Raw genomic sequence first — 13,677 nt, forward strand, 5'->3', positions numbered from 1 at the left:
AGCAATCAAATGGTTGAGCATAGTGTGATGAATGTGCTGAGCTGTGTATATCACAATGCAAGAAGCATCGTAGGAAAGCCCGATGAGCTCAGGACAGGGAATTATGATATTGTAGCTATTATTGGAATTTGGTTGCACCCAACAGTCTGAGGGATTTAGAGGAACAACTTTGTAGAGAGATTGCGGACCATGCCAATAAACAAAGGTTGATTCAGTAAGTGATTTTAACTTTCCATATATTGAATGGGACTCCCATACTGTAAAAGGACTAGATGGGGTAGAGTTTGTCAAATGTGCCCTTAATCAGTATGTAGAATCTCTGATATAGAAGTGAACAATAAGCTGTTAGGAAATGATCCAGGGCTGGTGACAGAATTTGTGATCATATTGCCATGAGATTCAAAGTAAAGATGGAAAAAGAGAGGTCTGGATTACGGGTTGAGATTCTAAATTGGAGAAAGGTCAATTTTGATGGTATCAGAAACATCTGACAAGTGTGGTTTGGAACAGGCTCATTCCTGGCAACAGAGTTCTTGTAAGTGGGAGGCCTTCAGAAGTGAAATTTTGAGGATGTGGAGATTGTATGTGCCTGTCAAAATAAAAGTTGAAAAGTTACAGGTGCAGGGAACCTTGGTTTTCAAGAGATATTGAGGCCCCGGAAATGCCTCAGACTGTTGGGTGCTACCAAGATCCATTAATGACTACAATATCAGGATTCCACGCCCTGAGCTCATCTGGCTTTTTTTTTTAAGTTGTCTGCTGTTGGTTTCTAAAAGATTCCCAATAGTCTTTGCTCTTTTGTTTGCCCTCTCTTTGGCTTTTATGTTGGCTTTGGCTTCTCATTTCAGTCACGGATATGTCCTCCTGCCTTTCCAATGCTTCCACTTCTTTGGGATGTATCAATCACTCAGCTCCCGAGTTGCGCCCAGAAACTCCAGCCATTGCTGCTCCGTTGTCACTCCTACCTTTTCCCATCCAAACAAGTTTGGCCAGCTTCTTTATCACAGAAACATGGAGAAGTTCAGTCCAGAAACAGGATATTTGGCCCATCTAGTCAATGCCAAAAAACATTTAAGCTGTCTAATGCAAATACCTGCACCGGGACCATCACCATTTTCACCTTCCCCACTTACCCATGACCTCTGGTTGTCATCCCACACAACTTCAGTGGAAAAAGCTGCTTGCATTTATCCTATCTATACCCTCATAATGTTGTATACTTCTAAGAAATCCTCAAAGCAGTGTACATTTTCCTTGTTTATGTTTCGAGCCTTTTTTAGGTGTATAAGATGATGAGGGGCATTGATCGTGTGGATAGCCAGTTTTTTTTCCCCAGGTCTGAAATGGCTAACACGAGAGGACATAGTTTTAAGGTGCTTGGAAGTAGATACCGAGGGGATGTCAGGGGTAAGTATTTTACACAGAGAGTGGTGGGTGCGTGGAATACACTGCCGGCTACTTGTGTGAGAGTGTTTCAGTTACTGTGGGGTCAGGCACCCATGCAGCTCAGTGGGAACAGGGAATAATACCAATGGAGACAGTCAAACTGAGCCAAGTCACAGATTGGAGATGGCAGAAGTGCCCCATTCTTAGAGAGACAGGAAGAGCATCAGAGCATTCAATGCTCATTCCAGATACCAGCACTGTGCCCAGTTAGAAGATGATTTCTCCATCCAAATTGTGTTGAACTTCACTGTAACAGTGTGATGTCAGTTCACACCTTGACAACTCAAGTGATCTGAAATGTTGTCCTGCACCCATTGATGGATTTTTAAAATCTTTTTACAGGTTACAAATGACAAGAAATTTGTCTACAGAAATCTCGAATATAGTTTTGCTGTCTCTGTCCAGATAATTAAGAAATGGAGCAAGGGATTCACTCGATCATCCTTCCTGCTCAGACTGTGGGGAGGAATTCACTCGGTCATCTGACTTACTGGCATGTCCATCATTTTAATCAGGGGGGAAACCATTCATCTGCTCAGACAGTGGGAATGGATTCAGTCGGTCATTTCAACTGAATGTATATCTGCAAGTTTACACTAGGCAAGGCCATTCACCTGTGCTGTGTGTGAGAAGGGATGCAGTCAGTCTTCCCACCTGTGGACACACCAGTCAGTTCATACTGGGCAGAGGCTGGTCATCTGCTGAATTTATGGGGTAAGGATTCACTCGGTCATCTGTCCTAATGGCTCACAAGCGAGTTCTCACTGGGGAGTGGCCGTTTACCTGTTCGGACTGTGGGAAGGGATTCACTTGCTCATCTAAACTGAAGATCCATCAAAGAATTCACACTGAGGAGAAACTGTTTACCTGCTCAGACTGTGGGAAGGGATTCACTCAGTCATCTGAACTGAAGGTACATCAGAGAGTTCACACTAGGGAGAGGCCGTTCACCTGCTCAGTCTGTGAGAAGGGATTCACCACATCATCTCACCTACTGATTCACCTGTCAGTTCACACTGCAGTGAGAGATTTCACCTGCTCAGTCTGTGGGAAGACATTCACTCAGTCATCTAACCTGCAGAGACACCAGCAAGTTCACACTGGGGAGAAGCTGTTCACCTGCTCAGACTGTGGGAAAGGATTCACTCGATCATTCAACCTGCAGAGTCACCAGCGAGTTCACACTGGGGAGTGGCTGTTCACTTGCTCAGACTGTGGGAAGGGATTCACTCAGGCATCTCACTTACGGAGACACCAGTCAGTTCACACTGGGGAGAAGCCATTCACCTGCTCAGTCTGTGGGAAGACGTTCACTCAGTCATCCAACCTACAGACACACCAGCGAGTTCACACTGGGGAGAAGCCGTTCACTTGCTCAGACTGTGGAAAGGGATTCACACAGTTAGGTAGCCTACAAACACACCAGTTAGTTCACACTGGGGAGCGGCCGTTCACCTGCTCAGACTGTGGGAAGAGATTCACCACATCATCTCACCTAGTGACTCACCAGTCTGTTCACACTGCAGTGAGGGATTTCATCTGTTCAGTCTGTGGGAAGAGATTCACTCAGTCATCTAACCTACAGAGACACCAGCAAGTTCACACTGGGGAGAAGCTGTTCACCTGCTCAGACTGTGGGAAAGGATTCACTCAATCATTCAACCTGCAGAGTCACCAGCGAGTTCACACTGGGGAGAGGCTGTTCACCTGCTTAGACTGTGGGAAGGGATTCACTCAGGCATCTCACCTACGGAGACACCAGTCAGTTCACACTGGGGAGAAGCCATTCACCTGCTCAGTCTGTGGGAAGACATTCACTCAGTCATCCAACCTACAGACTCATCAGCGAGTTCACACTGGGGAGAGGCCGTTCACCTGCTCAGACTGTGGAAAGGGATTCACACAGTTAGGTAGCCTACAAGCACACCAGTTAGTTCACACTGGGGAGCGGCCGTTCACCTGCTCAGACTGTGGGAAAGGATTCACCACATCATCTCACCTAGTGACTCACCAGTCAGTTCACACTGCAGAGAGGGATTTCACCCGCTCAGATTCTGAGAAGGGATTCACTCAGTCATCTGATCTGCTGGCACACCAGTGAGTTCCACTGGGGAGAGGCCGTCGACCTGCGAATGTGGGAAGGCATTCACACGATCATCTCATCTATTAAAACACCAGCGAGTTCACACCACAGATCACCTGCTCAGGCTTTGGGAAGAGATCCTCTCAACCGTCTCCACCAAGGCTGCATCATTGTGTTCCACTGGGGAGAGGCCGTTCACCTGCTGTGAATATGGGAAGGGATTCACTCAGTAATCTAACCTTGTAACACACGACCGGGTTCACATTAGGGAGAAAGTTTCAATAAGCTGTAGGCTGGATATTTTTCTATCCCCATTGCTGAATGCAATTTCGAGAGTGACTGGGGAATCTAGTACAAGAGGGCATGATGTAAGGTTTGCAGGGCGCCCATTCAGAACAGAGATGCAGAGACATTTTTTTTTGTCAGAAGGTGGTGAATCTATGGAATTTGTTGCCACGGGCAGCAGTGGAGGCCAAGTCATTGGGTGTGTTTAAGGCAGAGATTGATAGGTATCTGAGTAGTCAGGGCATCAAAGGTTACGGTGAGAAGGTGGGGGAATGGGACTAAAGGGCAGATTGGATCCACTCATGATGAAATTGTGGAGCAGACTCGATGGGCCGAATGGCCGAATCTGCTCCTTTGTGTTATGGTCCTATGTTATTTTTTTCTCATGTGTGTTATTCCTGTTCCTCCTTCTGTCCAAGGTCGTGTTAATCTCAGTGGGTTTGAGTGTAAGTAGTTTTTTCTAAACTTGTCATTTCAGTTCTTACTTATCTTTGTAAATTTTACTGATTGAAATGGGACTAAGATATTTTCATTAAAAAAAGTCAATGTCGGTATTGATGGAAGTGTTTATTGCCTTTGTTGTATTTGTTAACTATTGAGCTCTGTTCGGCAGTTTTTTAAAGCCTTGAAATAAATTTTGTCAAAGGTTTTCCCAATATTCCACTACTTTCTGTTGCTTTTGCTTGTTGATTTTCCAGATACGTGGTTATCAAGAGTCCCGGTGAAGGGTCATGGCCGGAAATGTTGATTCCCATCCATAGATGCTGCCTGACCTGCTGAGCTTCTCCAGCACTTTGTGTGAATTTCTCTCGATTTCTTGCATCTGCAGGTCTTCCTGTTTCCCAGATATTTATATGTTTAGTGAAATAACAAGCCGGCCGTGGGGTTGTGTGGCTCTGTTGGTAAAATATTAAATAAAATCATTAGATAAAAGGTGGCATAGGGTTGGGCAGTGTGGAATCTGTGGGTAGAATTAAGGAACAGCAAATGTACAAAAAAATCCTTGATGGGAATTGTATAGTGACCCCAAAACAGTAGTAAGTATATGGTCCACAAATTACAATGAGAGATAGAAAATGAGTGCCAAATGGGCAATGTTACAATAGTCATGGGGGATTGCCATGCAGGTGATTAGGAAAATCAGGATGGTGTTGGTCTCAAGAGGAGGAATTCCTAGAATGCCTACAAGATGCTTTTTTTTTTAGAGCAGCTCGTGGTTGAGCCCACTTGGGGATCAGCTATTCTGGATTGGGTGTTGTAATGAACCGGAATTAATTAGGTCACGTGAGTTCAAGGAACCCTTCGGGACAAGTGATCTTAATCTGATCAAGTTCACCCCGACATTAGAGAAGGAGAAACTAAAGTCAGATATGAATAAAAAGAGAATTAGAGAGGCCTGAGAGAAAAATTGGTCAAAATTGATTTGGAAAGAACACGGGCAGGGATGAAAACAGAGCAGCAATGGCTGGAATTTCTGGAAGCAATCTGGAAGTGACGGGATATACACATCACAAAGAGGAAGTAGTATTCTAAAGGTAAGGTGACAAAACCGTAGCTGCTAAGAGAAACCAAAGACAACATAAAGACTAAAGAGGGCACAGAACAAAAATTACTAGGCAGTTAGAGAATTGGAAAGTTTTAAAAATGAACAGAATGCAACCAAAACCATTAAGAAGGAATAGATTAGCTAGCCAGTAATATTAAAGAGGATACCATTTTTAATTTCAGGTACATATTGTGTAAAAGAGAGACAGAAATGGATATCAAACCACTGGAGAATGATGCTGGAGAGGGAATAATGGGGTGAGGGTGAAAGGTGATGGCTGATGAACTGAATAAGTATTGTACTCACTCTTATCTGTGGAAGGCACTGGCAGGAATATGAAAGTCTCAAATGTCAGTGGTCAGAATGTGTAAAGTTACGTTATTCGGGAGTAAGTAGAAGGAAAGGCAATGGGCTGTGATTTTTTTTACTGGAAGGAGAAATCGATATTCATGCCTTCAGGTTGGAGCTACGTAGGTGGAGCATGATTTGTTTCTCTTCAACCCTGAGGCTGTCAAGTGGAGCAACTCCAGCCATTGCTATTCTGCCATCATCCCTGCTAGTGTCCCCTTCCAATCAACTTTGCTAAGCTCTTCTCCAGTGCCTCCGTAGTTCCCCTCACTCCACTAATAATGATGCATCTTGTTTTACCTTTCCCCTCTCAAAGTGAAGGGTGAATTCAGTCATGTTATTATCACTGTATCCACATGCTCCCTTTACCAAAAGCTCCCCAATCAAATTTGGTTCATTCCAGAATTAACTTTTCCCTAGTGGGCACAATTGCAAAGGGAAGGTAGGTCACATCCGGAATTTTCAACTTAGCAGGCGATTTCCTCTGACGTATTGGGAAATCGTGTGCTAGGCTAGTTACAGCAAAGGCTTGCCATTGTTGTATTTGCCTTCTGCCGGGTGAGATTTTTTTTAAAGAGATCACCAGCTCTTAACCCAGCACAGATGGGTGCCGGCTGGATTCAAACTCAGGACCTCCCGCCACTGATGCCACTACGCCACCAGCCGGCTACACAATTCCAAGATGATCTAAAAGGCATCTCATTGGTATTTTCCAGATTCCCTCTCGTGAGATCAAGCACCAACCTAATTTTCACAATCTACCTTCACCCTTCACACTCATGGACTATTTGTCTCACTCCCATCGGGGGTAGATACGCAGCGTCCTCACCAGGACTACCAGCCTCTGGGACAGCTCCTTTTCCCAAGCAGTAAAGCTGATAAATATCTCTGCCCACTTACCCATACTTCCACAACACCAAACACCTCTACTTTATCATTTCCTGTCTGTCATCTTATATGCAGGCATCCTATGCCGAGCGTCACTTTATGAACATACAATCAATCCATGCACAGTATATAAGCTGTGGATATATGTTGTTACTATTGTGTTTTTGTGCTGTATTGGAGCCGGAGTAATAATTATGTCGACCTCATTTACACGTGTCTGCTGGAAATGGAATTAAACAACCCTGAATCTTGAAGAAACATTTCAGCAGGCTGCAGCGTCACATTTCTGTCTCTCAGCGTTGTTGCGGCAGAGCGCCACCTGGTGACAATGGAGTCCACAAATCAGGGGGTCCTGTTAATGTGGTAAATCACCATCAAGTGGCAGTGTTGTCCACAAAAGGGAAAGGTTTACAGCGATAAGAAGGGGTGTAGGGGCTGGAAGCCAACTGCAAGTGGATGAAGTGCCAGAGATGCCCCAAACCACTCTCCTCACCACTAGTCAGGGTCCTAAACAGTCCTTCCATATGAGGCAACTTTTCAACATCGTGCTTGTTGGGGTCATCTACTGTTTTCAGTTTTCCAGGTGTGGCCTCCTCGACATTAGTGAGACCCGATGTTCTCTCTGCATTCTGCTCTCTGTCCCGGTGAGATTCTGCAGATGTTGGAGATGCAGAGTAACATACACAAAATGTTGGAGGAAGTCAGGAGGTCAGGTAGCTTCTATAGAGGGGATAAAGCAAAACAGATTTCCTGCCAAGACCCTTCATCAGGACTGGAAGTGGGAAAAGCCGGAATAAGATGGTGCGGGGTGTGGAAAGAGTCCAAGCTGGTAGGTGATAGGTGAAGCCAGATAAGAGTGAAGGTGAGTGGGTGGGCGAGGTGGGAGATGAAGTGAGAGGCTGTGAGGTGGTAGGTGGAAAATGCAAAGGACTGAAAAGAAGGAATCTGATACGATAAGAGAGCGGGCCATGGGACAAAAGGAAGTAAAAGAGGAACCAGAGGGAGACGATCCGCAGTGGGGAAGAGAGAAGTGTGGAGACAGAATGGAGGAGACGGGCCTGTGGGTTGATGAAAAAAAAGGTAGAGGTAGAAGTTAAAGATGTCGATGTTCATGTCATCAGGTTGTAAACTACCCGGATGTAATATGAGTTGTTGCTCCTCCAACCTGACAGTACCCTCATCATGTTAGTTAAACAATGAACCGGAAGTGAGAGTGGATTAATAATTGTCCCCCGGGATCACTATTAAATCAATCCTCTCTCACCTTAAACCGGTGCCCTCTGGTTGTTGATTCCACAAAAATGGGGTAAAAGAAAAGTAAACATATAAAACGTACAGCACAATACAGGTCCTTCAGCCCACAAAATTGTGAGGAACATGTCCCGACATTAGAAATTACTGGGCTTACCCATAGCCCTCTATTTTTCTAAGCTCCATGTACCTATCCAGTAGTTTCTTAAAAGACCCTATTGTAGCCGCCTCCACCATCGTTGCCGGCAGCCCATTCCACGCACTCACCACTCTCTGTGTAAAAAACTTACCCCTGACATCTCCTCTGTACCTACTCCCCAGCACCTTAAACCTGTGTCCTCTTGTGGCAACCATTTCAGCCCTGGGAAAAAGCCTCTGACTATCCACACGATCAATGTCTCTCATCATCTTATACACGTCTATCAGGTCACCTCTCATCCTCAGTCGCTCCAAGGAGAAAAGGCCGAGATCACTCAACTGCGCACATTCCCCATTTATGTACACTCATAGTGTGGAACACCTGCATAATGTCACCTCAATCTCCAGCACTTCAAGGTGTGAAGTCCCAACCTGCCCAACCTCTCTCCAGAACTCAGTGCCTCGAGTATCGGCAGCATTCTCGTAAATCTTTTCTGCACTTATTCCAGCTTAGCGTCCTCTTTCCTATAACTGAATACAATAATCCAGACGTGGATACCCTAACAAAATCCTAACCCTAATGCAACCTCACCGGCCTCTTCTTCAGACCATGAGCCATGAGATATCAGACAGGGGCTGGTCAGTCAATCGAGTCTCCTCCGCCACTCGTTCCTGTCCAATTGATTATCTCTCAACCCCATTCTCCTGCCTTCTCCCCATAATCTTTCAACATCCATTTAAAATACACTCAATGACTTGGCCTCCACTCCGTCCGTGGCAATAAATTCTAAAGATTTACCACTCCCTGATGAAAGAAAATCCTCCTCATCTCTGCTCTCAGTGGATGTCCGATACATTGAGGTTGTGACCTGTGGTCCCAGACTCACACAGTATAGTGTGCATCTTCTTCAGAGCCACGCTGTCGAGGCCTTTCAATATTTAATAGGTTTCAATGAGATCCCCTCTCTTTCTTCTATACCAGCGAGTGCAGGGTCAAAGCTATCTAACACTCCTCATTCGTTAGCTCTTCCGTTGCTGGAATCATTCCCGTAAATGTTCTCCGGACCCGCTCCAATATGAGCACATCTGTTTTTGCAGGTTGTAAACTGTTCACAATACACGAAGAGCAATCTGACCAATGCGTTTTAAAGCCACAGTGTCACATCCTTGTTCTTATATGCTAACATTACAGTTGTCATCCTTCATCAACACAATCTGCAAGCAAACCTTTAGGGACTCCTGCTTAAGGATTCCCAAGTACTTATGCACCTCTGATTTTTGAATTTTCTCCCATTTATTTATTTTTTCTCTACGCCCTTATTCCTTCCACAATTGTACATGACCGTACATTTGCATACACTGTACATTTCCGTACATTTCATCCACGACTTCGTTGTCCGTTCACCAAACCTATCGAAGTCATTTTGCAGACTGCAGCTTTACTCCAAACTATCTGTCTCTTATCTGTATCAACTGCAACGTTCTGTGGATGCTGGGAATCCAAGCAACACAAACACAAAATTCTGGAGGAACCTAGGAGGCCAGGCAGCTTATATGGGAAATAGTAAACAGTCGACGTTTCGGGCCCAGACCCTTCATCAGGACTGGGGGGAAGAAAAGATGAGACGTCAGAGGAAGAAGTGTGGGGGTGAAAAGGGTAGAAGAAGTGGTCGGTGATAGGTGAAACTGCGAGAGGGGGAGTAGTGAAGGGAAAACTAACTTAGGATTTTAGTTCCTTAACGATACTCGAAAAATCATTGCTAACGCCTCCACATCTCTTCAGCCACCTCTTTCAGATCTCTGTGGTGTATACCATCTGATCCAGGGAACCTATTTACCTTCAGACCATCTCTGTTTCCAAAGAACCTTCTCCCGAGTAACGTAACTTCACACATTCAGTCCACTGACATCTGGTACTTCCATATTCCTGCCGGGGTCTTCGAGAGATATTCAGTTCATCTGCCATCACCTTGCACCCCCAGCCCATTACTACCTCTCCATCATCACTTTTCAGTGGTTCGATATCCGCTTCCGCCTTTCTTTTACAGTACAATTACCTGAAGAAACATTTGGTATCCTCTTTAATATTACCGGCTAGCTCACTTAAGTGTTCCATCATTTCCTTCTTAATTATTTTAGTTGCATTCTGTTGGTTTTTAAAATCTTCCCAATCCTCCAACATACTAGTGATTTTTGCTCTATGCCCTCTCTTTGGTTTTTATGTTTTCTTTGGTTTCTCTTATCAGCCACGGTTTTGTCACCTGAGCTTTAGAATACTACTTCCTCTTTGTGATGCATAGAGATTTGAGGGACGAAGAACATCTCAGACAGAACTGCAGTCAGCTCGACTTCTTCGGTCTGCAGAGAATTCAAGGGAAACCTCTTCACCCACAGAGTGGTGACTATTTGGAACTCATTCACAGGGACAGTGAGAGGTGAACAACAGGGGAGGATTTGAAAGATCTGCTGTGGAACAGAATCACTGGCAGGGTCCAGCCGGCCTGAGTTGACTCTCTGCTGTACACTAGGTGTGTAATAAACTCACTAAGTACCGGAGACAGCGTTTAATATAGAACTGATTTATTTGTCACAGATCTAGTCCCATTAAAAGTGAATATGCAGCACAAGAAACCTCTGTTATGCCCAGTGACCAGGGTGCAGAACCGGGTGTGGTGAGCAGCAGCAATAATTGCAGAGTTCAGCACCGACAGTCACTCTCGAAATTGCATTCAGCAACGGTGATGGACAAATATCCAGCATGCAGCTCATTGAAACTTTCTCCCTGTGTGAACCGGTAGTGTGTCGTAAGTGTAACGCGCTGTAAGGTTTCCCTGCTGAAGTAACGGCCTCTCTGTAATGTTTTGCTGCTGAGGTAATGGTTTCTCTGTGGCAGCAATGTTTAGGTTACGACTAGAGGAAATAGGGCTTTCGAGTGTGGGGCTGTGCAATGAAAGAAATATTCTTTCTTGTGAGTTTGGAAGAGAGATTTTCACGGTTTTTTGCTGGGGAGAGATGAGAAGACATGAATGGAGAGAGTGGGCCCTTTTTCTATTTTTTCATTTTCTTTACTAATCCTATAGTCAAAGTAAGAATTATAGAGCTGAATCGTTTAATTGCATATTGTGTATCGTTTTTAATTTCAGGGTACTGATCTGTAACATGGGACACATCACACAGCATCAACCAAATGAGATTTCTGAAGTTTGGCCGGGCTGGGTGGGAGCTATCACCCCGTATATTAAACTGCCAGCTGAAGTGAAAGTTACGTAAGGTTAGATGACTGAGTGGATCGCTTCCCTCAGTCACAGCAGATGAACAACCTCTCCACAGTGTGAACTCAATGATGCACTTTTGGTTGATTTGGCTGTGAAAATCTCCTCCTAAAGTCTGCGCAGGTGATCAGTCTCTACCCAGTGTGAACTCGCTGGTGTCTCAGTAGTTGAGATGACCAAGTGAATCCCTTCCCACACATTGAAGCCTGAATTATTCTTCTCCGTCCGGGCTACGCCGTGTGCTCTACGTAGCCGCGTCCCCGACGCTGCACCCTGGGCTGTACCGTATGCCGTAGCCGAACGCGTACATTCCTAAAAATGTAACTACGCGTCGCAGCGACGGAGAGGACAAGAACTGTGATTGGCCCACCTGGTAGCAGCCAATTTCCTTTTCTTTTTCAATCTTTTTATTAAGTTTCAAATTTAATAAGCATAGCAATAATAGTAATGATATAAAGAGATCGGGATTACATTAATAACTGTTAACATGTAAAAACACCAATTCCAAATGACAAATATAGTTTAACCTCCCAATCTCATAGCAACTAACCATGAAAAAGATTTTTATAAGGGGAAAACACCCTATACTAGAAAAAAAATCTAAACTAAATAAAAACAAATAGACAAAGATTGGGCTGTCATATCACAATGTCTGAAATTATTATTTGTCGTTAACTCCGCTCCTCTATACATGAACAAAACCTTATTACACAAGATTCGGAAAGGGTCAACTTACATCATATGAAAATATTGACTAAATGGTCTCCGAGTCTCTTCAAATTTAACCGAAGGATCCACAGTACCACTCGTATTTTTTCTCTCCAAGTTTAGACATGCTAAGGCTTCGGAAAACCTTTACAATGTAGTAGGGGGATTGGAATCTTTCAAGTAAAATGGGTCTTCTGGCTATTAATGTAACAAATGCAATTAGACGACAAGCTGATGAGGATAGTTGACTAGAGTCTATCACTGGTAGTTATATTGCATCATTGCAAATAATATTGCAATAATAGGATGTGGTTGTAAATCAATACGCAGAACTACTGAGATAATATCAAATATATCTTTCCAATATTATTTTTAGAAGAGGACAAGACCAGAACATACGTTTCAATGAAGCTACCTCGGAATTACATCTATCACAGACAGGATTTATATGGCAGTAAAAATGAGCTAACTTATCCTTGGGCATATGAGCCCTATGAACACCTTAAATTGTATGAAGGCATGTCTGACACACACTGAGGAAGGAATTTTCTAGTTGAACAATTTTCTCCCATTTCTGTATAGGTAAAGGTATCCGAAGTTCTCTTTCCCACCCATTCTTAATTTTATCAGAAGTATCTAAGCGTATTTTCATAATTAAATCATATATAAATGATAATAAACTCTTCTGATATGGATTTGAACTTTTTTTTCCGTAACTTCAATTTGATGTGATATCGGAACAGAAGGTAAAATAACATTCAAAAAGTTTCCAATCTGTAAATATCTGAAAAAGTGTGATCCAGGCAAATTATATTTATTAGAAAACTGCTCAAAAGACATAAAACAATCATCCATAAATAAATCATGAAAGCATAATTTTCCCCGTTTTCCATGAAAGAAAAGCTTGATCAATTTAAATGGTTGAAAGAAAAAAAAATAGATATAATAGAACTTGACAGTATATATTTATTCAGTCCAGAAAATTTACAAAATTGAAACCATATTCCTATTGTACGTTTAACTATTGGATTTACCATTTGTTTATTCAATTTAGTAAGTGCAAAGGGGAGAAAAGCCCCTAAAATAAAAGCCAATGAAAACTCCCGTACAGACTCACGCTCGAGATCCATCCATCCTGAACACGGAGTTTCATCCAACTCTTGTGTCCAAAAAGTTAAATATCGAATATTAATTGCCCAATAATAAAATCTGGGATCCGACTTCCTTTTTTGACTTCTGTAAATATTTCTTCCTTAAGCAGGAATTTCTATTCTGCCTTATACATGAAGAAATTTTAGAATCAATAATATCAAAAAGAAAGAGTTAGGGTAAAAATTTATATTGCATAAAATAGATACAGAAATTTAGGTAAAATAATCATCTTAATAGCATTAATGTAACCAATCAAGGATAAGGACAATGGGGACCATTTAGTAAACAATTGTTTAACATGATCAATTAAGGGTCAACATTAACTTTAAATAAATCGTTGTGCTTCTTAGTAATTTTAACACCCAAATAAATAAAATAATCAGCAACCAATCTAAATGATGACTGTCTATACATTGAGATTTGCATATTTAATGGATAAAGCACACTTTTATTAAGATTCAGTTTATAGGCAGAAAAACTACTAAACTGAGCAAGTCGTGTTACTACTGCAGGAATGGATTTCTCTGAAATAGATAGATAGATAGATACTTTATTCATCC

The 13,677-nt window shown here is 43.0% G+C and overlaps 2 protein-coding genes across 4 annotated transcripts in view; both read left to right on the plus strand.

The window, feature by feature from the left end:
* The window catches only part of LOC140720916 (uncharacterized), a 42,081-nt gene extending 35,227 nt beyond the window's left edge, over positions 1-6,854 (plus strand). For all 3 annotated transcript variants that reach the window (XM_073035763.1, XM_073035762.1, XM_073035764.1), the window contains exon 3: positions 1,789-6,854. In XM_073035763.1, the coding sequence (XP_072891864.1) occupies positions 2,189-3,547 (1,359 nt within the window). In that variant the 5' untranslated portion in view covers positions 1,789-2,188 and the 3' untranslated portion in view covers positions 3,548-6,854. The remainder of the gene's footprint in view (positions 1-1,788) is intronic.
* Positions 1-13,677, plus strand: part of LOC140720913 (uncharacterized) — a 171,617-nt gene that overhangs the window by 34,655 nt on the left and 123,285 nt on the right. The window lies entirely within an intron of this gene.

This window comes from Hemitrygon akajei, unplaced genomic scaffold (assembly GCF_048418815.1).
Source record: "Hemitrygon akajei unplaced genomic scaffold, sHemAka1.3 Scf000048, whole genome shotgun sequence".
Taxonomy (NCBI): Eukaryota; Metazoa; Chordata; class Chondrichthyes; order Myliobatiformes; family Dasyatidae; genus Hemitrygon; species Hemitrygon akajei.